The sequence below is a fragment of the Microcebus murinus genome, chromosome X, assembly GCF_040939455.1.
Source record: "Microcebus murinus isolate Inina chromosome X, M.murinus_Inina_mat1.0, whole genome shotgun sequence".
Taxonomy (NCBI): domain Eukaryota; kingdom Metazoa; phylum Chordata; class Mammalia; order Primates; family Cheirogaleidae; genus Microcebus; species Microcebus murinus.
Genome location: NC_134136.1, coordinates 106358341 through 106384106, shown reverse-complemented (window position 1 = coordinate 106384106; position 25766 = coordinate 106358341). Strand labels below are relative to the sequence as shown.

General features: G+C 32.5%; 1 protein-coding gene across 15 annotated transcripts in view; it reads left to right on the top strand.

The window, feature by feature from the left end:
- Nucleotides 1-25766, top strand: part of DMD (dystrophin) — a 2109452-nt gene that overhangs the window by 1355868 nt on the left and 727818 nt on the right. For all 15 annotated transcript variants that reach the window (XM_012756891.3, XM_012756894.3, XM_012756895.3 and 12 more), the window contains one exon: nucleotides 24395-24580. In XM_012756891.3, the coding sequence (XP_012612345.1) occupies nucleotides 24395-24580 (186 nt within the window). The remainder of the gene's footprint in view (nucleotides 1-24394; nucleotides 24581-25766) is intronic.

Sequence of the window (25766 nt, the reverse complement as noted above, 5' to 3'; positions counted from 1 at the left end):
CTGCCAGTATAAAATATGTACCAGATAACAAAACTTTAGCATGAAAAAATTATGTAAAATAACTCGTTAATACTTTTTATATTGAGTACAGGTTGAAATAACAGTTTGGCTATATTAACTTAAAGAAAATACATTATCAAATATAGTTGTATCTTTTTTTATTTTACTTTTTTAATGTGTAGAAAATTTAAAATTACTTGTGTGGTTCACATTATATTTTTATTAGGCAGCATCGTTCTAGATAAACAATGGCATAAAAGGTATCGAGATAAGTAATAATCTGGACAATTGTCTCTGTAAAGAAGAAATTAGATTAACCATAAATATATTAATATGTTAGCCCCTGAGTTACTTAGAATTGAGTTATTCTGTTTTGTTGAGAATAGGTTTTTATTTGAACCACCTCTGCCTGATGTAACCAACCAAACATTTAACAAGCAAACAGAAACCTTGAAAAGGAAAAAATCACTTTCCGAGTCTATTTCACACACCCAGCATGGAAAAGAAAAACAACACTAATGCAGAACTAGAAGTATAAAGGATGCAATTCTTGAATTTATTTTGGATTTATAGATTTCTTTATCCCCATGAAGATGCTTAACATATTATTATTGAATGATTGTGGTTTAACTATTAGTTGTATTTTCCAGCAGCCCATTCATTAATAGCAAAATCTGAGTATTAACTGATTTTCACCACCTAATCAGCAAATTAACATTGCCTTTATATTGCTATGCCTGTCCTCAACTCCCTGGTTTAACCAGCAGTAGCATCAAATGCACCATCATATCCTAAATTTTTTAGGATTACACAGTTTATAAACCATTATATTGCACAAAGTATTTCCCATGTATTATCTCATTTGAGTCACAAGAGTTGTAGGAGGTGGATATTGTCTCCTTTGTTCAGAAAAAGAAATCCAGGTGCAGCAAGGATAACTGACCTTGTTTAAGATCAGCATGTTGCTAAGTGACAGACTGGCCTTTGCATATCAAAAGAGATTTAGAGAATTAACCTTGGAGAGCCAGAGTTACAGGGTGAATATTTTATCATATTGCCAGTCTTAATAATCACCAATTTGATACTAAGACTGTTAGTCATCTCTAATGAAGAGAAGTTACTTTGAAGTTGGTTGATTGACAGAAATATTAGTTTTCAGAATGAATTAATTCATTAGAGAAATAAAACATTGAGTTTATTCATTTAATAAATTGAACATTTATTATGTGCATGATACCAGCTTAAGAGGATACTTAAAAAGAGTAGATTACTATAGTTAATAACAATATAATATATTCTTGAAAATTGCAAAGATAATATATTAAAATGATAAGTATATAAAGTATATGTTAAATTAGTTCATTTTAGCCATTCCCGTGTGTATATATTTAAAACATCATGTTGTATACAGTAGGTATATATAATTTTTATTTGATAATTTAAAAATAAATAAATAAATTAGAAAGAAAAACCACTGGGGTCATGAAACTAAAATGCTTAAGTTTGTGCAAGTATTGGTAACATAATGGGACACAGCGAATCATGTTCTCATATTAATAAAATCCTGTATGATTATTATAGATTGTAAAATACAGAAAATAATAAAGGAACATACACATTGTTTTTAAAAAAGAGTGGACATTATAGTAAGGTAGAAGACAGAGTAACTCTAAACCCTCCATAACCTTTCCATCACCTTATAACCTAGCTAGGGAGATAATCATGTGGATAGGTACGACAGCAACCCACGGTACTGTGTTTCCCCAAAAATAAGACCTACCCATAAAATAAGCCCTAGCAGGATTTCTAAGCATTTGAGCAATATAAGCCCTACCCCAAAAATAAGACCTAGTGATGGATGTGGCTACAGCGGTGTCTGCACAACCCATGCATTTCATCATGGAGCAGTAAAAAAGACTAGCAGCCCTTCTCATCTGCCCCATGAGAGCTCTATTGCCCAACAGGAGAGATTGGGGCCAATGGTTCTAAAGGAAATAGAGTGGCTGGAAATTCAGGATGGAATTCGGGGTTTGGAGAGTTATGATGATGTTCCAGAAGAAGAAGACTTAACTATATTTGAATAAATGTAGATTGTTGTACCGTACTTAAAAAAAGAAAAAAACAACACATCCTCTGAAAATAAGCCCTAGGGTGTCTTCTTGAGGAAAAATAAACATAAGACCCTGTCTTATTTTCAGGGAAACACAGTAGTAATACAGGAGGTGCCCAAGAACAGACAGTTATTTTCACAAATATACTACAGCAGGAATAAAATGGCCTTGGACTACAATGATAAAGGAAGACCTCATATAGATGTTGTTCCATTCTGAAGTAGAATTTGAAGAACTCAAGAGAAAAAAAATATTACAGGTGCAGAAGCTAAACAAAATATTATGGCAGAATTGCTCCTGAATAGAGTAAGGTAATTGTGTTCCAAATTGCAAAGATATGTTTGGTCAAGGGTTTGAAAATCTTTAACCACCAAGCTAAGGGACTTCAAGTATTTATCTTCTGAATAAGGGAAATGATGGCCATTAAAGATTGTTGAGCACAACTCTATCTGAATAAGGACAAAATATTTAACTGCTTTTAGCATGAGTCCACATGAGGGAGTTAAGTGTTCCAGAATATTATTTTCCTCCAATATGTGGTTCATAAGGGAAAGCTTTGGCTCTGCTGGGTACATAGTATGTAGCTCTGGGAGAATGTATCAGAATCTCTAGAGGAGCATGGATAGTTCAACCTTTCCCTATGTGAACAAACAAAAAAATGTTGGTAATCCTTCCACAGGGGAGGGACTCTTTTTTATAAATTGAGTTTTATTTTAGAAAGCTTGATCTTGTGGCAATACAGTGTTCGAAGTATAGTAGGTAGAAACTGGTGATCTACAAACCAGTTGGAGATTTTTTTCCAACAGCCCAGATAAGGGCCTGAACTAGCCTCCTACTCTGGGAATGTGAAAGGCCAGGCTGGATGTAAGAGACATTATGTTTCAAGATGAAAGAAACCTCTGGAGTGAATTACATATGGAGAACAGAAAAAAAGGATGAAGAGGAACTGGAGAGTATAAGTACTGTGAGAATCATGGCCTCTGTTCTACAAAAGAAGAAATGGGCTTAGAGTGGTTACCCCACAGAACTAAGATCAGCACGCAAGTCATAAAGCAGACCATTAAACCTAGGCCTTCCAACTCTTATTTGCTTTACTATGCTACACTTAACTGCAGTTTTAGACTTTGTAAATTTGAGGTGAAAGCAGATTGAGAATAAGAATAAAATGTTAACACAAAAGCAGTCTCATTTTCTTACTACTAAGGGACATTGCAGTCTCTGTGGATTGTAGCAGGGATGTTTGTACTGCTGGGATCTAGGCATCTGTTTCTGAATCATAAATATAAAAACTAATTTTAGGTATCAGGACTTTATTATAGACTTACTGAATTAGATTCTCTAGTATGGGGCTTAGATATGCATATTAAAACAAAGCAAAGCAAAAGCCCCTATACAATTGAATCTACCATGTGCTCTGGTTAAGAGTATTATTGTTAAGAAAATAAGTCATAGCTCTATGGAATGTTTATTATCATATTTTAAATTAATTAAAAATGATTATGTAGGCCTTCTTACCTTCTAACTCCTAGAGACAACAAACTCCAGATTTGAAAATCAGCCATACTAAAGAACTGTATTGATATTTATTCTTTATTTTATGTTGTTACTTTCTTCAATTTTCATCACGTATTTTTCATCAGTTGGTTATGGTGGACTTCACTTTCTTTCAATCTTACAGATGAGATTTCTCCCTCCAAAAAATCAATAGGAGCCCGCTGAGTTTATTTATTCTAATATGAAAACACATAAAATGAATATGGCCAAAAAAGGTTAAAAAGTAAGCCTGTTTTTCAAAAGGCTAGATTGTCAATTGAAGCAGAAAAATATATTCACCGCATTGGATTTATGCATTGTTTTAGTCTTCTCCAACCAATTTAGAAGTGCACTTTCTTATAAAATTGAGATTATTACAAATCCTGTGCTAAGCAACTGAAATAATGTGTCTATGCTAAGGTCATATCTGAAAAGTTTGGAAGAACACACTATATTAGAAGTTTATAAATGTATTCCACATATTTTTCTGACATATTTTAATAACTTAATATTTATTTTTTACCTAATATTATCTTATTTTTTACTTTACCTTTGACAACATGTCATACATATGCATTGCTTGAAAGAAATTAAGCAGACATTATTCTAAAGTCAATTTTGAGTGTGTTAATGAAAATGGTTGAGTTAATTAACTAAATGGCAACCCTCACTGAACTTATTCAAAGCTATTTCCCCCTCATGATGTGTCTTCCTGAAGAAATGATGCATAAAAATTAAATTTCTGTTATTGTCTATTGTTCTATATCAGCCTCTAAATTGTCACTTTGCATGTTATAACCTGTTGCATGATGAATGATTATAACAATTTAATGGCAGCAGGTAAAAGATAAAACCCTACAAGATTATTTAAACCATTACTTAAGAAATTTTAAAATGTTATTCTATCAGAATTCAGTTAATTATTTTTAAATTTTAGATCAAACAAAATTAAACTAATATTTTAATGTATAAAAGTAGTCATAAATCATAGATAACATCGTATTTTATTTTTGTTGGGGTTTTTTGTTTTTGCATCTATAAGAAACAATCAAGTTTTCAAAGTTGAAGGAAAAAACCCACCCATTTTGCAGTGCATATAGCTAATTAATTATTTTAGGATACTGAATAAAATTGTTTTTTATACTCAATAAAGGTAAAAGGATAACAGAAGTAGATCCAGGTTTGGTGGAGCTTGAAGCATGTTTTACTTTGACAGTCTTCTTTAAATTAAAGAATATAACAGGAAATATACAAAATTATATATGAACATGAGTATTTATAAAACGAAAAGACATCATAAGAAGCTAACATTTTTAAAAAGCTAACAAATGCCATATACATCAAAAAACTGAAAAAATTAGCAAAATTTTTGATAATAAATTGCCTCTATAATACTAGAATATATATACTCTGAAATACATTTTCCCGTATCTTCTTGACTGCGTCCTCTTTTTAGCACCCCTTTAGGTGGGAGAATCAAAAGAAAATTTAGTCTTTCTTCTAGCATGGTTAATTATTTTATTTTAAAGACAGTGTATTGCTTTGTTGTCAGGGCTGGAGTGCAGTGGCATCGTTGTTGCTCATTGCAACCTCAAACTCCTGAGCTCAAGCAATCCTCCTGCTTCAGCCTCCCAAAGTGCAAGGATTACAGGCATGAGCCACCGTACCCAGCTGTTTAATTAAAATTTGACTTTTATTGTTGATAGTTTAGAAAAGTTTCTTTCATTCATAACTCATTATTGGTGATGTCATGTAAATTACTAAATTTATTGTCAAATTTAGGAAGAGTTTCTCTCATGAACTCTAAAATCTGGGATCATTTCAAGTTTTGTACAATAACTAATAAAGATTTTCATTCTAGTCATACTGAACTCTTCTAGGGAACACCCAAAATTTATTAAGGAAAACAGATAGCTTGCTAATAAATCAAGAAACATTTATCTTTACTTTTAGGAAGAAATGGAGAAGGAAAAAGTCTTAGTTCAAGTGCACTCAAGAACAGAACGTAAGACAAGAAATTGGAAGCAGATATGTTGATCCTCAAAAGTAGAAGTAAAAGAATAGGGTTAGCAAAACAGAAATGGGGGAAAATCTAAAAAAAAGTACACTCAGCTTTGGAGACTCTCCTAAGGCAGAGTAAGCAGAAAGATGTTGGAAATGTGCAAAGGAAATATCCATCACAAGCCATCCGTGTCAGAGGTGATGCCAGCCACCAAGTATCTACTACAGATTGGATATTTGGAAAGCAGAACGGGCCCTTTTTGTGCTATTATTGAGTCTTGGCTTCTTAACAATTTCAGGTCCCCCTTTCATCCTAATTCTTCTAAAGTATACTTTGTTTAACCTCTACTTAAAAATGTTTTTCCCTATAGAATAAGTTTAAAACTCCATATCATTGCACATAAAACTCTTCATCCCTCACCCATCTGCTACTGTTTTATTCCACATTCCAGTCATAACTAGAATCCCAAGAATTGGCAAATAGAAATATGGAATATCCAGATTTTCAAACATAAGTATGTCCCAAACACTACCAAAAATATCACTAAAAAGTATTCACTGTTTATATGAAATTCAGATTTAAGTGGGCATTTTGTATTTTATCTGGCAATCCTAGGCATAAGTAACTCCTTTCCTCACACATTGTCAAGCTTGGGCCAACATGACACCTTTGCATGAGCTGCCTGGAATAGCTTTTGCTAGTTTAACCATTTATTAACACACAAATCCAATGAAGTCTCCTTTGTGAAATTGTCTTTTCCTTCTGCCACCTGTCTCTCCATTCTCTCTGGAGGACATATAGGCCCTCCAGACTCCATGCCTTCGGAGTGTATTGTGTCTGTCTTTATTAGAGTATTCATCACTTGGTAATTTAATTGTATGTTTACATATCTTTCTTTTCTTCCAGAGTAAGTGCTCACTGAAGGGAGGGATAATTTACCTAGCACATTGTCTGGCATACAAAAAGTCCTAAATAATTTTCCTTTTAACTATTAACCAAATAACCAATTTGATAGCTTTTTAAATGATTAATGCCAATTTCAAAACTTGTTTTTTAAATTCATGGTTCATTTGTGAAAAATATATAGATTAAGTGTTATTAAAATTCTGAGTAATTTATGTAAAAGTAATGAAAATGACCATGACTTCAAACGTATAGTTCTAATTCCAGCTTCATTTTATATAGACATTAGAAAAAGTGGCAGTATATATATTTTTAAAGGATCTCATCCCAGTGAGAAAATAAAAATGTCTGTCCAACAGAAGTGCTCTAATGAACAGCTCTGTGTGTGTCTGTGGGGGCATTCAGAAGAGTCTCCTCTCCATACACAGCCTCTGAAGAATGAGTTGGAAATGGAGAAGTTAGAAGCAAGTTCTGTGTTTGCCTTTCAAAGGAACATTGCTTTCCCTCTAGTTCACAAATACACTATCTGGATGTCCCAAAACTTCTGTAATGATTGCCTAGGACTTGATATACTCTACATTTCCCTAACCTGTTCTTCAAAGTGGTGGTTCCCAAGGCCTGAGAATAGCTGTGTCTCAGATAGCTCTTAGAAACCAGAGCCTAAAATATTGCCACATCATCAGGAATTTAGCTACAAACTTAGCCAGGGCCAGGAAATGAGCCCCACCAGCAAAGCCTTTGGACTGGACAAAATTGTTAGCCATTTGGTATAGGTCACTGCACTAGGTCCATTACACAGGTTATCTGGCAGGAATCCCAGCTTTGGAGGAAAGAAATTTAAATCCTGTAAATAAATGGCTGAAATACCATAGCAGTTGATGGTGTTAAGCCTGTATCCAAAATTGCTTTGTTAGGCTCTATTATATTGTTCATTATCTTTCTGTGAAGAAAATTAAGCTTACATCTGCTTAGGGTGACAGGGTATCCTGTTGTCATGGGATTTTCCACATTTTAGGCCTATGTTGCAGTCTCCTAATAAACCCTCAGAGAACATCTTTTGTATTCCCAGGCATCCAGGTGTCAGGCAGACACAGTCTTTGTCTCCTTTAATTCAGTGACATGCTCAGGGCTGTGTACATTGCTCTGTTCTCTGCCAAAGACAAAATTTATTCACAGAACATTCAAGCTAAGAGGGACCGCAGAGCTAGTCTAATCCAATCTCTGCATTTCCCATTGAGGAAATGGAGTTCCAATATACTAAGTTCCAAAGATACTAAGTGAAGGCCCCCAGATTCCACAAATGGTAGAAGAGATGACCTGGCTTCCAGTCCTCTGTTAGTAACCCCCTAAAAAACATAATATAGATGCAGTCTCCCAACTCTCACTTCCCTATTTTGGTCACATACTGCTCTCTCTTTTCTCCCCTTAAATATGCTCCCTATCCCACCTTCAGGAAGCTGCCACCAGTCTTCTTCATCTGAGATCCAGGAATGGATGCTACATCTGGATCTTTCCCCTCCTTCCTTTTCCCTTTCTTTCATGTGACAGTAATATTACCCATATGCAGTTCGTTTGTTCATCTTCCTCCTCAGATGAGAACTTAGTGAATAGGGTCACATTTTATGCAGCCTGGGAGCCAAAAATATTGGCCAAGCAGTGACCTTCAGATGAAACTTCAGAGCACTGGTTTCTTTCACAACGTGGTTGGAGGACAGTCTCTAGAGCCTCTAGCATGAGAACTCAATTAAACATGGATGCCAGAGTTTAAACAGATGAAATTAACACACACATAAGGCTGCTTCATCCTGATGAATGCAGGAAATATTGGTGACAGCTTGCTCGAGACAAGCTAATATTCAGTGCTCCTTCATACCGCTTACTTAAAATATTTGATCTGCATTTAGTGGTAATAAGAAAAAAATGATATTATATTAATTAAAAAAGGCTCTTCTTATTCTTTATTAAAATAAGGAACTTAGAAGATGTACCAAAAGTTACATGACTTTTATATATATGAATTATCTTTCATTTAATAGTTTTCTGCTATTACTAACTGCACAGTATTCTACATCAGTGTTGTCCAAAAAGTGTGTTTGTATGTGTGTTGTGTGTGTGTATACACACACATAAATGTGAGCCACATATGTGATTTTAATCCCATTAGCAACATTAAGAAAGTAAAAATAAACAGGTGAAATTAATTTTGATAACATGTTATATTTAACCCAATGTATCTGAAATGATATCATTTTTACATTGTCATCAGCATAAAAATGCTGTCATGTACTGCATAATGATGCTTTCATCATTGATAGACCACATGTATGATGGTGGTCCCATAGGATTATAATATGGTATTTTTTATCTTTTCTATGTTTAGATACATTAATTATTACCATTGTGTTACAATTGCCCACAGTATTCAATGCAGTCACATAATGTACAGGTTTGTAGCCTAGAAGCAATAGGCTACACCACATAGCCTAGGTGTATAGTGGGCGATACCATCTAGGTTTGTTTAAGTAAACTTGATGATGTCTGCACAACAGCAAAATTAACTAACCGCACATTTCTTAGAACATATCCCTGTCCTTAAGTGAGTGGCTCATGACTGTATTGAAGTATTTTGCATTCTTTTTTTGGTACTAAGCCTGTGGGATCCAGCGTGTGTTTTATGCTTACATACAAACTCTATTCTAAATAGCCACATTTCTGGTGCTCAGTAGCCACATATGGTTAATGGCAAGCATATGGACCAGTAAAGCTCTATATTCATCAAGGCTAGAAGTAATTTACAAGATATAATAACAATACTTTTTAAAATTTGGTTTTCTGGCCTTTATGTTGGCATATCATTCTCATTTTTAACATTTTGGTTCTGTTTTCTTTTTATGTTTTCTATGCTTTTCTTGGAAAGCAAATGAAAAGATATTAAAGTTAAACAATAATATAGATAATTTGCTCTTGCTAAACATCTACCACTCACAATATTCAAGGTCCAAATTTCAGCTGTGATTGCAAGCTTCAGCCAGCTGGTCCCAGGTGGATGGCCCAGTTGAATCAGGCATTTCCACATCCTGACTACAAATTCACTCAACAACAGACCAGGAGAGTTGTAGATTTTAAAAAAAATTCCCATTGAAGAATTCTGTCTAGTCTATTTTCCAAGTTAGACATATTAGTGGATACTACCTTTAAAGTTTTTTTCCTCATACATTGAACTCCTGGTATTGCCCTCATCAACTCACCCCTTAAAGCAGCTCTGGGAGACAGGCAGAGAAAAGACTTAGGTGGACTGGAGGTTGGACCACAACTCCTTGGTCATCTTGAGCAGGCATCAACAAACTTTCTCTAAAGGTCTAGATAGTAAATATTATATGCTTTGCAGGACATAAAGTCTCTGCCGCAAATACTCAATACTGGTATGATAGGGCAAAAGCAGCCATAATATGTTAACAAAACAATAAATAAATGACTGGGCATGGCTTTGTCCCATAACAATTTATTTATGGGCACAAATTTGAATTTCATATAATATTCATGTCATTGGTTTTTTTTTTTCAGTTATTTAAAATGTAAAAATCATTCTTAGCTCTCAAACTGCACAAAAACAGGTGGTAGCTGGATTTGACCCATGAGCCATAGTTTGTTTCTCCCTGCCATAGACTCTTGCTGAAATGGGCTGATAGCAGCAAACCTGGCAGAAAATAAAATTGTTCTAGCCCCTGACTTCTGCCCTGATTTTTCATTGTTTCCAAAGAAATCAAATATTTCCTTTCTTCTCCAAATTCCTTTCTGTGCTCTTTTATTTTCTGTGCTCATTCCTCTCCTAGGTAGAAGGAAGAGACCCACCCATTTCAGAATTGAACTCACTTTCTTCATATTGTCTGCACACCTAGTAAAGCTTCAACTTAACATATGCCAATGCCACCTCCTCCCATAGTTGTCTTGAAAACCAATAAGTACCTCCCTAAGCATCATCATTTCCAGAAGTAGCTGTTCTCTGTCATATTATTTTTTTACTTGGAAGTAGGATTAAAATTCCTAGAGATATTGATTTACTTCTTTGTTAGACATGTTTCATTTAATGGATAATTCAATATGCATTTGCTTTATGGTATAAATAACAGTAATGCATCAATTTGTAACAATATGAAATATTACACACAGAAAATATAAATGTAAGTTATGCACATTATACCATTTGTTACAAAAATACGTTTTAATCTTGATATTTTTTAACATCTCAATAAAATGATTCCATTTAGATGAGGAAAAAAAAATAGAACTCCTTTTAGTGTGGTGATTTTTTTTAAGAGAATGAGTTTTGGAAAGCAACAACCTTTCTAGCCAGAAAATGTTAAGATTAAGTGCAACAATTCATGGTTGTGTCATCAAAATTGTCAAACTGGTGCATATATATGAACATCCCTGAATTAAAGTGTATTGTTTTACTTTTTAAAAATTATGAAGATTAACAAGTCTTTTAGATGTGTCAACACTGAAATAAGTGGAATAGTATGGCTTACAAGCCATACTATTATAAGCCATACTATACAAACACTGTCCAACATAACTTTTTGGAACGGTTAATATTGTCTCTGTGCTGTCCAATATAGTGGCTTTTGAACCTTCGGAAATGTGGTAAGTACAACTGAGGAACTGATTTTTAAATTGTATTTAATTCTAATTAATTTAAAGTTAAAGTTATATTTAGATAGTTAAATTGCTTTTTAAATAAAACTTCTAAAATTGAGGATATGTGATTTTGTGGTGTGTTTTCCCCTTTTTTTCCTTGAAGTCCATATTCTGGAGTATAGTGATTTATAAAAGTAAAAAAGAGGAGATTCTGGTGTTTAAAATTGTATTTTATGAAAGCAGATTTTAACAGATACCTAAAGAACTAACTTCATAAATATTAAACATTGTTATTTATTATGATTCCTGTTGCTTGGGTAAAATTATACAGATCATGGCTTAGTTTTCCTTGAATTCTTATCAAACAAAACAAATGAACAAAACAAGAAAATTAAAAACTATGTTTTCTCAGAATCTGAAGAACATTTTTCTGTATCAGCCAAGATGCTCCTAAGGTCCTTTAAGCAAGTAAGATCAAAGATTGCTTGATGGGAGAGTGTGAGAATAAAGTAGCTCTTGTTTAGAGATACTTTTTAGAGCCCTTCTTTTAAAAAGAGCATGGCTGGGAAGGAGGGAAGGAAAAAACACGGGGTTAATTTGTAACAGCACTTCTGTGGAGTGTGTGTGTCCTATAAAATTACATTTTTTAAACTTAGTTTTATTGTCCTAGGGTTTAAACCGTATGTGATCAAAATCATATTATGTAGTAAAGAGTGGGTGGGTAGGTGAATAGTTAGGTGGTTTTAAATCCCTATAAAATCCACTTTAGAAGATAAATGAGAGCTATTTAGGTTTGGGCAAATCAGTTTCACCAGTTCACTTCACTTTGTCCAATGCCTACAGGAGCTGCTACAGGGCTTGTTACCTAACTTTAGGGTAGTTTTGAAACAAGGTGAATAGTCAAAAATTATTTTCCATGTACTACGTGTATTTTCAAGGATTGTTTTGCCATGCAGTTAGTTACTTATACTGCAAACTAAGAAATTAATGAACAAGAATACTGCTTATGAACACCAAGGTTTATTGAAAAGCCAATATGGTTTAGTGTGGTAATACGGGCAGAGTCCTCCAAGGACTCCAGACCTGTTTATTGTACATCAAATTTTATTGACTTTGAAATCCTTTTAGAAATGTCCATTTACATCATCATGTGTTATGCATTTGAGATCTTTAGCAACAGTAACAAATTCCACCTGTGGTAATAAAGTGGTTATAAAACTAATATACACTATGATTTGATACAGGACACTTCACTATTACATTTACTTAAAACTGGAAGCCATATAAAAATATACATTTATAAACATTGTAAGTTAAAGCCACATACTTTAAAAATGGAATCCACTGACTTTTAAAATAAAATCCCAATAGCTATGGCATTGGAGGCAGACTGTCCTAAATATGATTTGTAATTAATAACTTTAAAATTGTATATAGATTTATAATTCTTAAATATCTGGTGGCATATAACCATAATGTATTTTTTTCAGTTTTATATTCATTATTATTTCATTAAATTTCCAGAGGGAATGAAAATAATGACTTCCTAGTGAAGGATATTTTACCAGAAGACCAGTTGTAAAAAAAAAAAGAAATAGAGTATTGTGCTGGGAATATATCTTTCCTAAGTCTGTTTCTCTAGTGGCTTTAATTTATTGAGGTTAAAAAATATGTGAGGCAAAATGAGGCCTCTAAGTATGTCATACCATATGCATCTTATCCAAAAGAAGATGATGGCTTACGTGAATTACTTAATTAGTATTATTAAATTTTGGAAGCTTTTTTTGTTTTGGTTGGTGGCAAGAGAGTATTTGTTTAAGATGCATTTAGTGTATACTGTTATCTAGCTTTTACAAGGTGGGAGATGTTGGCATTAGAGGCCTACACTTAGCCATACAATGGCCAAGTTGAATCAACTAAGAAAACAAATTTTTAGATAATATACAGGGCAGTGTTTGGAACAAAAATTACTAGGTAAATATTTATATTTATTGAATTAATTACACAGATGATGTTACTGCCAATGCTGTGATTGATGAATATCTAGTCCTATCTCCAGCCCCAAAATCCATGATGTCAATGTAACTTACAGAAATTATATGAAGAATTGAGCCTCCTACATATGTTCCTTAGTCCTCTTGGCTGACCATATCCTACCCTCTTACACTCTTGTGTTCCTCAAATCAAATTTCACAGTTGAGCTGCCAAGCAAGACCTGTTCTGATGGGTCTAGTGAACTTGGAGATTCACATATATATACTAAAATGAAAAACTGTGTTAAAAATGTCATATGTGAGAATATAAGCACTTTTAGAAGAGTTCTGCTTTTCATCTTCAGTTTTACCTTCTCTTTTCTGTGCTTTATTAGCAAATGATTGATTGGTTTGTGCGATTGTTCATTCAACAAATGCTATACCATGTAAGAGAAGGTGCTAAGGATATACAAAGATGCAAAATTCAATCATGGCTCTGTGTGTGTGTGTGTGTGTGTGTGTGTGTGTGTGTGTGTGTGTGTGTGTGTGTGTGTGTGTTTTCAAGCTTTTGGGGAGAGGCAAGGGAAGAAGACACAAGTTGAAAGAGAATAGTAAAATAATGAAAAAAGCAATAAGAGTGTCTAATGATGTAGCCCAGATAATAAATGCTACAGAGTTTATTAGAAAGAATAATTATATCCATCCAGAGGGATCAGGCAATCTTCTCCGAGGAGGTGGCACTTTCATTATTCAAAACACTAAGGATTGGGAGGGTTTTATATGTGTCAATTAGGAATAGAGATATTTTATTGAGGGAAAAGTAGAAATTTTAATGGCAGGGTAGACAATGACAGAAACAGACCAAACAGAAGTCTAATAACAGAGTTCTGTTATTAGAAAGATATGAAGAATGGAAGCTAGGGACAGATTGTTGAGGGCTATTTTTTAATAAAGACAGGCTAAAGAATTTGGAAGCTAGAGAGCAAAACAATGAGTGGCAATATTAAAAGATGAATTTGGTAGTGGCAAGGAAAATAGAGTTTTATCATCCTACATATTTTCAAAGTTATGAAGAAATTATAGTAATTAAATTGTTACTATAGTTAAACTCTAGTAACAATCAGTAACTAAAGGAATTTATTTTAAGAAATGCTGTAAAAGAAAGCAAACTTTCTTCTGAACTCATATTGGCATATTTTCTTAAAGAAGCAATGCTAAAGAGAACAGGAGGCAAAAGAGTATAGTAGTTAAGAGCATGGGCTTCAAAACTTGACTTCTTGGATTCAAACCCTAGCTTGGTACCATTTATCAGCTGTTTGACCTTGTGCAAGTCTCTTAGCCTCTGGTTGTCAATTTCTTATGTGTAAAATGGAGACAATAATAGTAACTACATTATAGGGTTGTTATTAGATGTTGGTGATATATATATATATATATATATTTATATATCAACTAAAACAATGTTTAGCACATTTTAAGTACTATACAAGTATTACCTATTTCCATAGAAGAAGTATACATATGCACTTATATTTAAAATAATGATTTTCTTATTAAAAAGTAGTATGTATTCATTGCTGAAAATTTTAAAAAATTAACTAAGATAACCGATTACCAGGGAATTGCCACTGTTAAACTTTTAGTAAACAGTCCTCCACATCACTAAGTATACATCTACATCGCTAAATGTACATCCACGTTGCCTTTTAAATGCTGCATAGTGTTTTAACTGTATGGATATTCCATAATTTTTAACATACTCAATTGGCAGACGTATAAGCTAATTTAAATGTTTCACATCTACCAGTGAGGCTTTGGTGAACATTTGTATAGCTTAATATATATGCACAGCATTATTGCCTTAGGATAAATTATTAGAAATAAAATATCTGGTCTAAGGGCAGGAATATGTTTTAGACTTTGGATATGAAGTACAGAAATATACCCCATCCACTTTCAACCCCTATTTCCAGGGATATTCCAACTTACTTGCTTACCATCAGTATTTGAAAAGATTCAATTCACCACACAATTGCTGTTTTATGACAGTATTATGTTGTAATACAAGATATTTTTAAAAATCTTTGCCAAGTCAATAGGTGCAATATTATGCTTCCCTGTTTGAATTTTCATTTTTATGGTTCCTGCTAAAGTTAAACAATTTTAATAAACCTATAAGTCAGTTATAGCTTTTCTTTCATGAATAGTATGTTACTGATCATTATCCTTTTGTTTCTGTTGAGTCTTTGTCTTTTTCCCATTTATCTGTGAGAATGCTTTTATCTTGAGTGTCTGTCAAATTATGTCTTGACAGTGTCTGTGGAAAAGATGGACTTTTTAAGGTTTCTTTCTTTTGCTACTTTCATTTTTTTGCTACTTTCATTTTTTTATTGAAAGAAATTTGACATTGTTATGAATTTAAGTCTATTACTTTATGGTTTTTAAATCAAATTTTTAATTTTATATTAAAATTCTAAGAATATTCACCTATATTTTCATTATTTTTATAGTTTAAATTTCACATATAAGATTTTATTTACATGGTATTTAGTTTAGAATCATATGAGATAGGATTTTAAAATTAAAATTCAGTGAAGTAGTCATATTTTTAAGTATGAAAGTTTCAGAATTCAGAATTTACATTATATTCTTTGAAATAATGCTAGATTTTCATGCAAATTGCTACTTATTTGAATTGGCAATTCTATAACTGTTTTTATGCATTATAACAACTTATTTATCTGTGTTTCTACTATAAAATGAATGACAGGTCTACTAAAATATTGAAATTATAACAATTATATAAAATATATTAACATATTTTGAAAGACGTTTCTAAAAAAATTAAAAATAGAACTACCATATGATCCAGCAATCCTACTTCTGGGTATATATCTAGAAGAATTGAAATTGGTATTTCAAAGAGATATCTGCACTCTCATGTTCAGCATAATTCATAATAGCCAAGATATAAAATCAACCTAAGTGTCCATCAACAGATTAATGAATAAAGAAAATGTGGTATATTCACACAATGAAGTACTATTGAGCCTTAATAAAGAAAGAAATCTTGTCATTTACAATGTAGATGAACCTGGAGGATATTATATTAGGTGAAAAAAGCCAGGCACAGAAAAACAAATACTTTTTTCTACTGATTAGTGAGGTTGAGCATTTTTCTCATAAACCTGTTGGCCATTTGTATGTCTTGTTTGGAGAAATGTCCATTCAGGTCCTTTGCTATGTGTAAATATTGATATATAAAATATGCACAGAAAATCAAAGACATAATTTATGTGTGATGTGTAACCTATTTTTAATAATATGTCATGAGTGTTTTTCAATGTAATAGAATGTTTTTCATGATATGTACTTTAATGGATGCAATGTATTCCATTATATGGATGTAATTCATTTTATTTGGGGGGATATTGTTTCAGTGTTTCACAAGTATGAACATTCTCGTCCTATGGCTCTATGTATATCTCTGATAATTCCCTAGGAAAATTTATAGAAGTGGAATTTTGGAGTTAAGGGAATGAATATTTTTAAAGCTTTTAAAATAATTTCATGTAATCTTTTAAATTGAAGTATAAAAGACACATAAAAAAGTGCACAAATCATAAGAATAGAAGTTGATGAATTTTTTAAAGTTTGGTATATCTATGCTACTACCACTAAGATAAAAAATTAGAACATTGACTCAGGATTCCCTCTCATGCCCCTTCCCATTTATTAAATCATGCCCAGCCACCACCCTCTTCCAAAGGTAAGCACTCTTCTGACTTCTAACACCTAGATTAGTTTGGGCCGTCTTTTAAATTAATATAAATGGAATTATCCAGTACATGCCTTGTGTTTGGTTTCTCCTGTTCAACATTATTTTGTGAGATCCTTTTATGCTACTGCATGTACTGTAGTCTACTCAGTTTTTCTCTGTACAGTATTCAATTGTGTGAATATGACACAGTTTGTCCATTCTACTGTTCATAGCCATTTGGGTTGTATCTAGTATGGGACTATTATGAATAATGATGTTATCGTGTTCATGCCCTTTGCTGAATATATGGATATATTTCCTTTTACTATACTTAGGAGTAGAATGTCTGGGTCATATGGTACATATATGTTTGGCTTTTTGAAATGACCTAAAAGAGCTTTTCAATGTGGTTGCACCAATTCACCCTCACCAGCAGTGTATAAGAGTTCCAGTTGTTCCACAGCCTCATCAAGAGAATGTATTTTCAACCTTTTTCCTTTTAACCATTCTGGTGGATGTGAATTGGTATCTCGTTATGTTTTAATTTTCAATCCCCTGCTGATTAGTGCCATTTTTGTCTCCTCTTATATAAAGTGCTCGTACAAATATTTTGCCCATTAAAAAATTAGTTATTTATATTGTTCTTATTCATATAGAAGTTATTTGGATACCATTACTTTGTCAGATACATGCATTTTGAATATCTTCCTCCAACCTAGACCTTGCTTTTTGTCTCTTAACAGTATTAATGAATGAAGTCCAATGTACTAATCTTTTCCTTTTTGGCTAGTGCTTTTTATGTATTGTTTAAGAAATAATCACTTATGCTGAATTATTAAGATAATTTTCTATGTTTTCTTTGGGAAAATGTATTGTTTCGCCCTTTACATTGAAGTCTACAAAGAATCTGAAATTGAGTTTTTATGTATGATGTGGAGTAAGAGTCAAGCTTTGTATTTTTCAAATGAATATTCGATTAATTTGAAACTATTTATTGAAAAGATCATCTTCTCTCTACTTAAGTGGCATCATTGTCATAAATTAAGTAATTTCATATAGTCTATTTGTACTCACATCAAAACCATGCAGATTTAATTATATTAAATATTCAGATCTGATGGTAAACCCTCTTAAACTTTGTTATTCTTCAAGATTTCCTTGTATATTATTGGCCTCCATGTAAATCTTAGAATTGGCATGTCAATTTCTATTTAAAACTACCTGCTGCAATTTTGATTGGGATTACATTGAATTTATAGATTATTTGATGAAAACTGATATCTTTATAATATTGAACATGCTAATGCATGAAAAAGGCATATTTCTCTATTTGTTTATGCTGTCTTTAATTTGTTGGTAATGTTGTAGTTTTCAGGGTAAAAGTATTGCCTTTTTTTTCCAAGTACCCCAAATACCATTATTTTTTTATTTCGGCATATGATGGGGGTACAGATTTTAAGGTTTCAATAAATGCCCTTTACCCCCTCTCCCCACAGTATTGCTTTTTGTTCTTAGTTATCAAATGGTCCCTACAAATACAGCCATGCATCATTTAATGAAGAGGATACCTTCTGAGAAAGACATCATTAGGCAATTTCATTGATGTGTGTACATCGTAGAGTGCACTTACACAAACCTAGATGGTATAGCCTCCTATGCACCTAGGCTATATGTTACAACCTATTGCTCCTAGGCTACAAACCTGTACAGCATGCTACTGTACTGAATATTGTAGACAATTGCAAGACAATGGTAAGTATTTGTATATCTAAACATATCTAAACATAGGAAAGGTATAGTAAAAATATAGTATAAAAGATTTTAAAATGGTACATGAATGGAGCTTGCAGGACTGGAAGATGTTCTGGGTGAGCCAGTGAGTGAGTAGTGAGTGAGTGGTGAGTGAATGTGAAAGCCTAGGACATTACTATACACTACTATAGACCTTATAAACACTAAACACTTAGGCTACACTAAATTTATAAAAACAGTTTCTTTCTAATGATAAATTAACTTAGGTTATGCTAACTTTTTTACTTTATAAACTTCTTAATTTTTTTAAAAAAACTCTGTTGATTCTTTTGTAATAACCCTTAGCTTAAAACATAAACACACTTAACAGCCATACAAAAATATTTTCATTTAATATTGTAAGATTTTTTCTATTTTTATTTTTTTTCTTTTTAAACATTTTTGTTAAAGATGAAGACACAAACCCACACATTAGCCTAGGCCTACACAGGGTCAGAATTACCAATATCACTGTCTTCCACTCCATATCTTGTCCCATTGTGGAAGGTCTTCAGGGGCAATAACACACATGGAGCTGTCGTCTCCTATGATAACAATGCCTTCTTATGGAATACCTTCTTAGAGACCTGCCTGACGCTGTTTTACAGTGAACTATTTTTATAAGGAGAAAGAATACACTCTAAAATAATGATATGTATGGTATAGTAAATACATAAACCAGTAACATAGTCATTTATTATAATTATCAAGTATTATGTATTATAAAACCTACTATGCATTGTGCTACAACACCACTATGTGATAGGAATTTTTCAGCTCCATTATAGTCTTATGGGACCACAGTTGTATATGTGGTCTGTCATTGACCAAAATGTCATCACATAGTACCTGACTACATAATAATTTATGCTCCAACGAAGATCATAAGATTGCTTATTTTCCAGAACTTTGACAAATACCTTTTATAGAAACCAGTGTAATAAGCAAATGATAGTATATCATTGTTGTTTTAATTTACATTTCATTGATTACTCAATGTATGAATATTTTTCTTATTTATTGTCTGTAAGCATTTTTGCCAATTTCTTATTTATGTTCTTTATCCAGTTTTCCAATACATGCTTCACTTTTGTTATTCATTGCAAGATCTTTATAGATAGTAAGACTATTACCGTTTGTCTGATAGATGCGGCAAATATTCCCAGTTGTTTGTGTTTTTATTTGTTTGTTTTGTTTTTGTTTTTAAGTTTTTGTCATCTGTTTTAATTCTGATTTTGGGCTTCAATGAACAGTATAAATATTATATTTACTCATTTTTCATATTCCTTTTTGTTTCTATGGGGCATCCTCACACCAATATTTTATTTTAGTTCTTCTGTTACTATTATTTTTATGTTTAATGCTTTAATTTCCCTGGAAAATTTTTATATAAGGTATGAAGTCAATAATATCTGTTTATTTCTAAAATAGACACTTCTGTTTATCTTAAATATTAAAACTCTACACATTTGAAATTAACATTCAGCAATGGAAAGAATAAGAAAGCTAATCTTGTGTGAAATTAGGTCAAGATTTGGTTAGATACTAAATTAACACATAAGGTAACTGAAAGTGTTTAATTGTTTTCTTTCACCACAGGGAACATGTTGTATGAAGAGCATTGTTTTATAATACTTAAAAAGATTATTAGAAAAAAATGATACATTTTATTAGTCAAATGTTTTTGTTTGTATTTGATGGGACTGTGAAGTAGTAAATATAAAAGTAAATTATCTCAAAGCACATAGAAACTGAATAAAACTTACTCTTATTCTACATCATAAATTATGCATACCTGTTATCTTTTTCCAAGGACTGTTTGGAACAAGTAAGTCATAAATTCCTAGAGACTGTTTGGAGGGGGGTATAGCACAAAATTGAGTGTTAGAAGTTTTTGATTTACACCTGTCAACTGAGTGATACTGTCATAGAAAAAATACTCAGAGCAGTTTTTACTGGTGGCTTTAGATATGTTATTAATAATGATTCATTATGAAAATATGTAAAGTGTAATTTATTACTAGTACGGTAATTTTTCTCATTTAATTATTTTTTTGCAAAGACATTTACATTGCTCAGAAATTAAAAAGTACAGTGGAAAATCTCACTCCATGCACCATCTGCCCTACCTTCACTAAACGTTGACTTTAGTTCTAGAAATAAATCTATAAAATAAATTCTTAGAAGTAAAAGTTCTGGGTCAAAGTTTACATGCATTTGATAGATAGTGTCAAATTGTCTTCCACAAGGGGTACACCAATATACACATCTCACCAATCATGAAGAAGAGTCTGTATTTTCCCAAAGCTTTGACAGCAAACTTGGATTTTTGCCAATGCAATAGATGCAGTTCTCGTTTTCATTTCTCTCATTATGACCAAGGTTAAGCTTATTTTTGTGTGTTTAAAATCATTTATATTTTCCTTTCTGTGAACTGTCCTTATCTTTTGTCTAATTTTCTTTTGGGTTGTTGGCCTTTTTCTTATTAATTAGCAGAAACTGTTTTATGTGTTAGTAAATTTCATCCCTTGTGTGAGATATAAGTCACAAATTATTTTTTTTTTTTACAATTTGACATTTGTCTTTGACTTTGCCTATGGCTTTCTTGGTCATGCAGAAGCTTCTGATTTTTATATAGTTCAGTTTACTGATATTTTTGTCTGTTAATTAAAGCTGTTTAACTTGAGGGTACAATTTACATTTTTTTATGCAGTTGACTACTCTGGACATATATTGCTTCTTATATTAATAAACAAAGAACGTAATCTTGAATTTGGAAACTGTCTTTAATTCAACAGACTTTTGTTGAAGGTCTATCATGTGTAGGAATCCAACTTGTCCAGAAATCAAAGCTTAGTGAGAGATTCAATGTAAGTAACAAGTTAAATAGTGTGAGGCAAATGTTATGATTGAAGGAAGCACACCGTCTGTGAGGATATACCTAATGTGACATCATATTTAAGCTGAAAATTTAGTCTCATTATAAGCTATCATTTGGTTATTTCACATATGAGTCAAATCTTACCCATTGCACTGTTTCCGTCAGGAATTATTCTACCTCTATAACCAAGAAGGGATAGGTTGGGAGGGTGATAAGGAAACCAACAATTTTAGTTAAATGCTATACAGATTTCTGTAGCCTAAATGAAACGTGAATGATATTGTGATCATATAAAAAGGAGTTCATAGCTCAATTTTAGATATTTTAGGAAAATATGATGGCTATTATCTGCAGTAGCTTCAGAATCTAGAGGCGCTTAGATGCTGTTATTTGAAGCTGTAAAATGCTTTTTATATGTACTTGTGAGTAGAAAATGATCCAATAAAAATAAAATGTTTAGTTACCTCCTTTTAAATGTGAGAAAAAATAAATTGAGGGCAGTATTAGATTATGTATTACGGACATAGAATTACATTTGTGATATCACCTATGTATCTCTTCCTCTGTCTCCCTCACACACACACACACACACACACACACACACACAGATACACACACACACACAGATATAAAGAGAATTCAGCACTACAGATGCATTTATGGATTTGAATCAAACAGGCAGGCCTAATTCATCTAATACTATGTTTACTTGGCTTTATAACATGATACAAGTCAAGCAAAGCAGATACAGCATCATGATTCATTATTTGTGGACAAACAATCCATGCTACCTGAGCACTGTGTTTCTTTTGCCCTCTCACCCACACAGATAAAGGCTGCCAGGGAAGAGAGCCAAGATGTGTGTAGGTCACCTTAAATAGGATCCACTACTGCTATTTCCTTTCAATATTTTACACCATTGTTGTATTTCCAAGGCCTGTATTCCAATTCACAGCTCCCCCAATCAGATGCATTTCCATACAACGAAAGTAAGCCCAACATTTCCCATTCATCTTAGAGTTAGTGTTTCCAAGGAAACAGTGCTGTGAGAGCCTAGGATAAGTCCCAGGATGGCCTGCATCCACGTAGGCTTGATGTGAACCCTTTAGTCATACATTCACATGCATTCTATACAATATGTATAAATGTATTTATAATATGTTTCAGTGTACATATTGTTTACATATAAGATCTTGTTTAAAATTCCTTTTCTTATAAATTAATTGAATGATTACTTTGTCCGTGAATGTTTTCCTTTTTCACCTCATAACTCTTGTATTCAATTAAAGAAAGTAATGTTTATTAGTGAATTCTTTAAAAATATCTAAAATAATCATTTCATAATATGTGGTTTTGTTTCGATGATGTACTAATATATTAGTATGCTTATCTAGTTTATTTTTTAAATGCTCTCTATTATTCATAATATAGCAATAATATATAATAGATGCATATTATAACATTTCATTTATATTATATTATATTTATATTATGATGGTATTATTAATAATATTATAAAGAGCTGTCATTATGAGTTTACAACCTTTATTCTGGTATACTAGTTTTAATGCTCGATATTCTGAAAAAGGGTTTTATTCTTATTTATTCTAACCCTGTATTTACATTTGAGCTTGAGCAATAAGCACTAACATTAATGACCTTATCGCTGTTCACTATCATGCAGAGTATTGCTCTAAGCAATTTTCATTGATTGTTTTATTGAGTCCTTACAGTAACTCTATGAAGCAGGTGCTGTCATTGTTCCCAATCCATACAGGAGGCATTGAGAGTTAGAGTAAACTTGGCTAAAGTATTAGTCAAGAGCCAGAACCAGGATTTAAATCCGAGCAGCCTGACTCTAGACTCCACGATGTTTAACACCATGTCATACTGCTTCCTAAGCTATTTAATGTTTTTCAAATCTAATGTCATTATTCATGTATAAATTGGGATATTAAATAGTGCCTATACCAGAGGGCCATTGGGTGGATTAAAGATTGCAATAAATGTGAAACTTCCAAGCATGATGCTTGATATATACTAAGCACTTAATAAAAATAAACCTATAATCATTCTGTTTTATTCTACTCCAATCCAAATGTTCCTTTTACTTTTTATCTCAATCATCTATGTCTGTTTTACTTGATTTCTCTAGGGCTCACAAACAATAGCTTGAAAAAAATGCATACATACCTCACCAATTTTCTTTGTATGTAAAATGATTTCTTTTAATAATTTCCCTAAATAGAAGAAAGCTAGAGGCAAGTATAGTAGAAGAAATGATTACTATACAAACAAAAGTTATAGTTTGGTTTTAATTTTAGGATACTCTTTGAATATAAATCACTCATTTGAGATTTAGAAGATCTATGTTATATATCTGGTACTAATGCTGAATAACTTGGCTTACTCATTTTTATAACTGCAAAGGTAATGTGTCTGGCATGTAATAGACAACACGCCATTATGTTTGGTAAGTGAGGTGATGGACAAATGAAGAATGTGCTCCTTTACTTTTATTGGTTGAAGTTGAGTGTGCATTTGCGTATAGTGTGTGTTTTAAATTTCCAAGAAGGAGTTCGTGTCTTCAAAGCATAGAATTTTTTGAGAGTGTTAATGAATGATCTCTAATACATTAATTAATCCTAACATGTAACATATTTAAGTCATCAATATCCAGCTGTTAAAATACCATATCAGTAAATTTCTATAACATTTCATGATAAATAATTTTTGAAAATGTTTTTCTTTTTTATTTAGACCTTGCAAATTGTTTACCTTTTAAATTTATTTTCCTTTCAGGTTTCTAGGACTTTACCTGAGAAACAAGGAGAAATTGAAGCTCACATAAAAGACCTTGGGCAGCTTGAGAAAAAGCTTGAAGACCTTGATGAGCAGTTAAATCATCTGCTTCTGTGGCTGTCTCCTATTAGGAATCAGTTGGAAATTTACAACCAACCAAATCAAACAGGACCATTTGACATTAAGGTAAGAACTTTTTGCTTTAAAAGGTTTGTTTTCTAAAAGAATAGCAATATGACTGAATTAAGTTCCTCATTCATTATCATTGTTAAAGAAAAAATTAGTTTTTAAAGCACAGCGAGGAAGACTTTATACAGGGTCATCACAGTGGTTACAGGGACCACTTTGATGGGGTCTTGCAGGAGAAGGAGAAAGACTGGGCTCAACTCCAATTACATCATGCGCAAGTGGGAATTTATAGCCAAGGAGCAGGATAGGGATCAGTGGATGGAAAATCACTAAGAGTAAATATCAGGGATAAGGAATCTGACGAATCTTACCTAACAGGATTCTTACTGAAGGCAGGCCAGGGTGATCAGACATCACTTAGAGAATAGTAGAGGGTAAGGAACCCAATCTGATATTTAGGGTGAGCAGATGTTGAGGGTGGGGAGTTATTGCTAATCTGACTTAGCAGGGCGCTTTGCTAAAACTGGATTTTACAAGGAAGTGCATAAATGGGCTTAGGAGAAGGTTCAGAAGCCTGATTCAAGTTTAGCTAACCAAAGAATCTTTGTCATCATCAATATCATGTTTGTCATAATGATATTAATAATTATTATTATTCGACTAACTTATTCAGGTTTTCTTTCTTCCAGTATTTACTAGAAATAATATCTTTATTAAACTCACATCACTAGAATAGTTATACCATATTTGTTACTATGATCCATTTTCTATGCCTGCCTTAATTATATTTAATACATATTTGTAGATTCCTTATCCAAAATTGAAGTTGTCTAAGAGAATAGGTGCCTACAAAATAATGTCTCAGCTTTTTAGTAGACATTATAAACCCCTCTCAAACTGACTCCAGTTTACTCTTCTATCCTCATATTCTGCCAACAGCCTCCCCTTATACTCTAGCCACACCAAATCATATGGTATGTTTACATCCATGTGGTTTAATATCATACCTGTGTTCTTAATTTTCTCTCTTCTTTAAATGACTTCTTTCAGTTTGTTTTGGCATGGTGAATTTTTCTCCATCCTTTATGACCAAATTCAAAGTTATTGACTCTTATAAATTTTCTTCCATACTCCAAGCAGAGTTAGAATCCCTGTTAGGATTTCTTATAAACCTCTGTACCCATCTCCAATTGACTTTGTATGTTGATTTACACTTAAAATTGTTAAATTTATTTACTTTTCA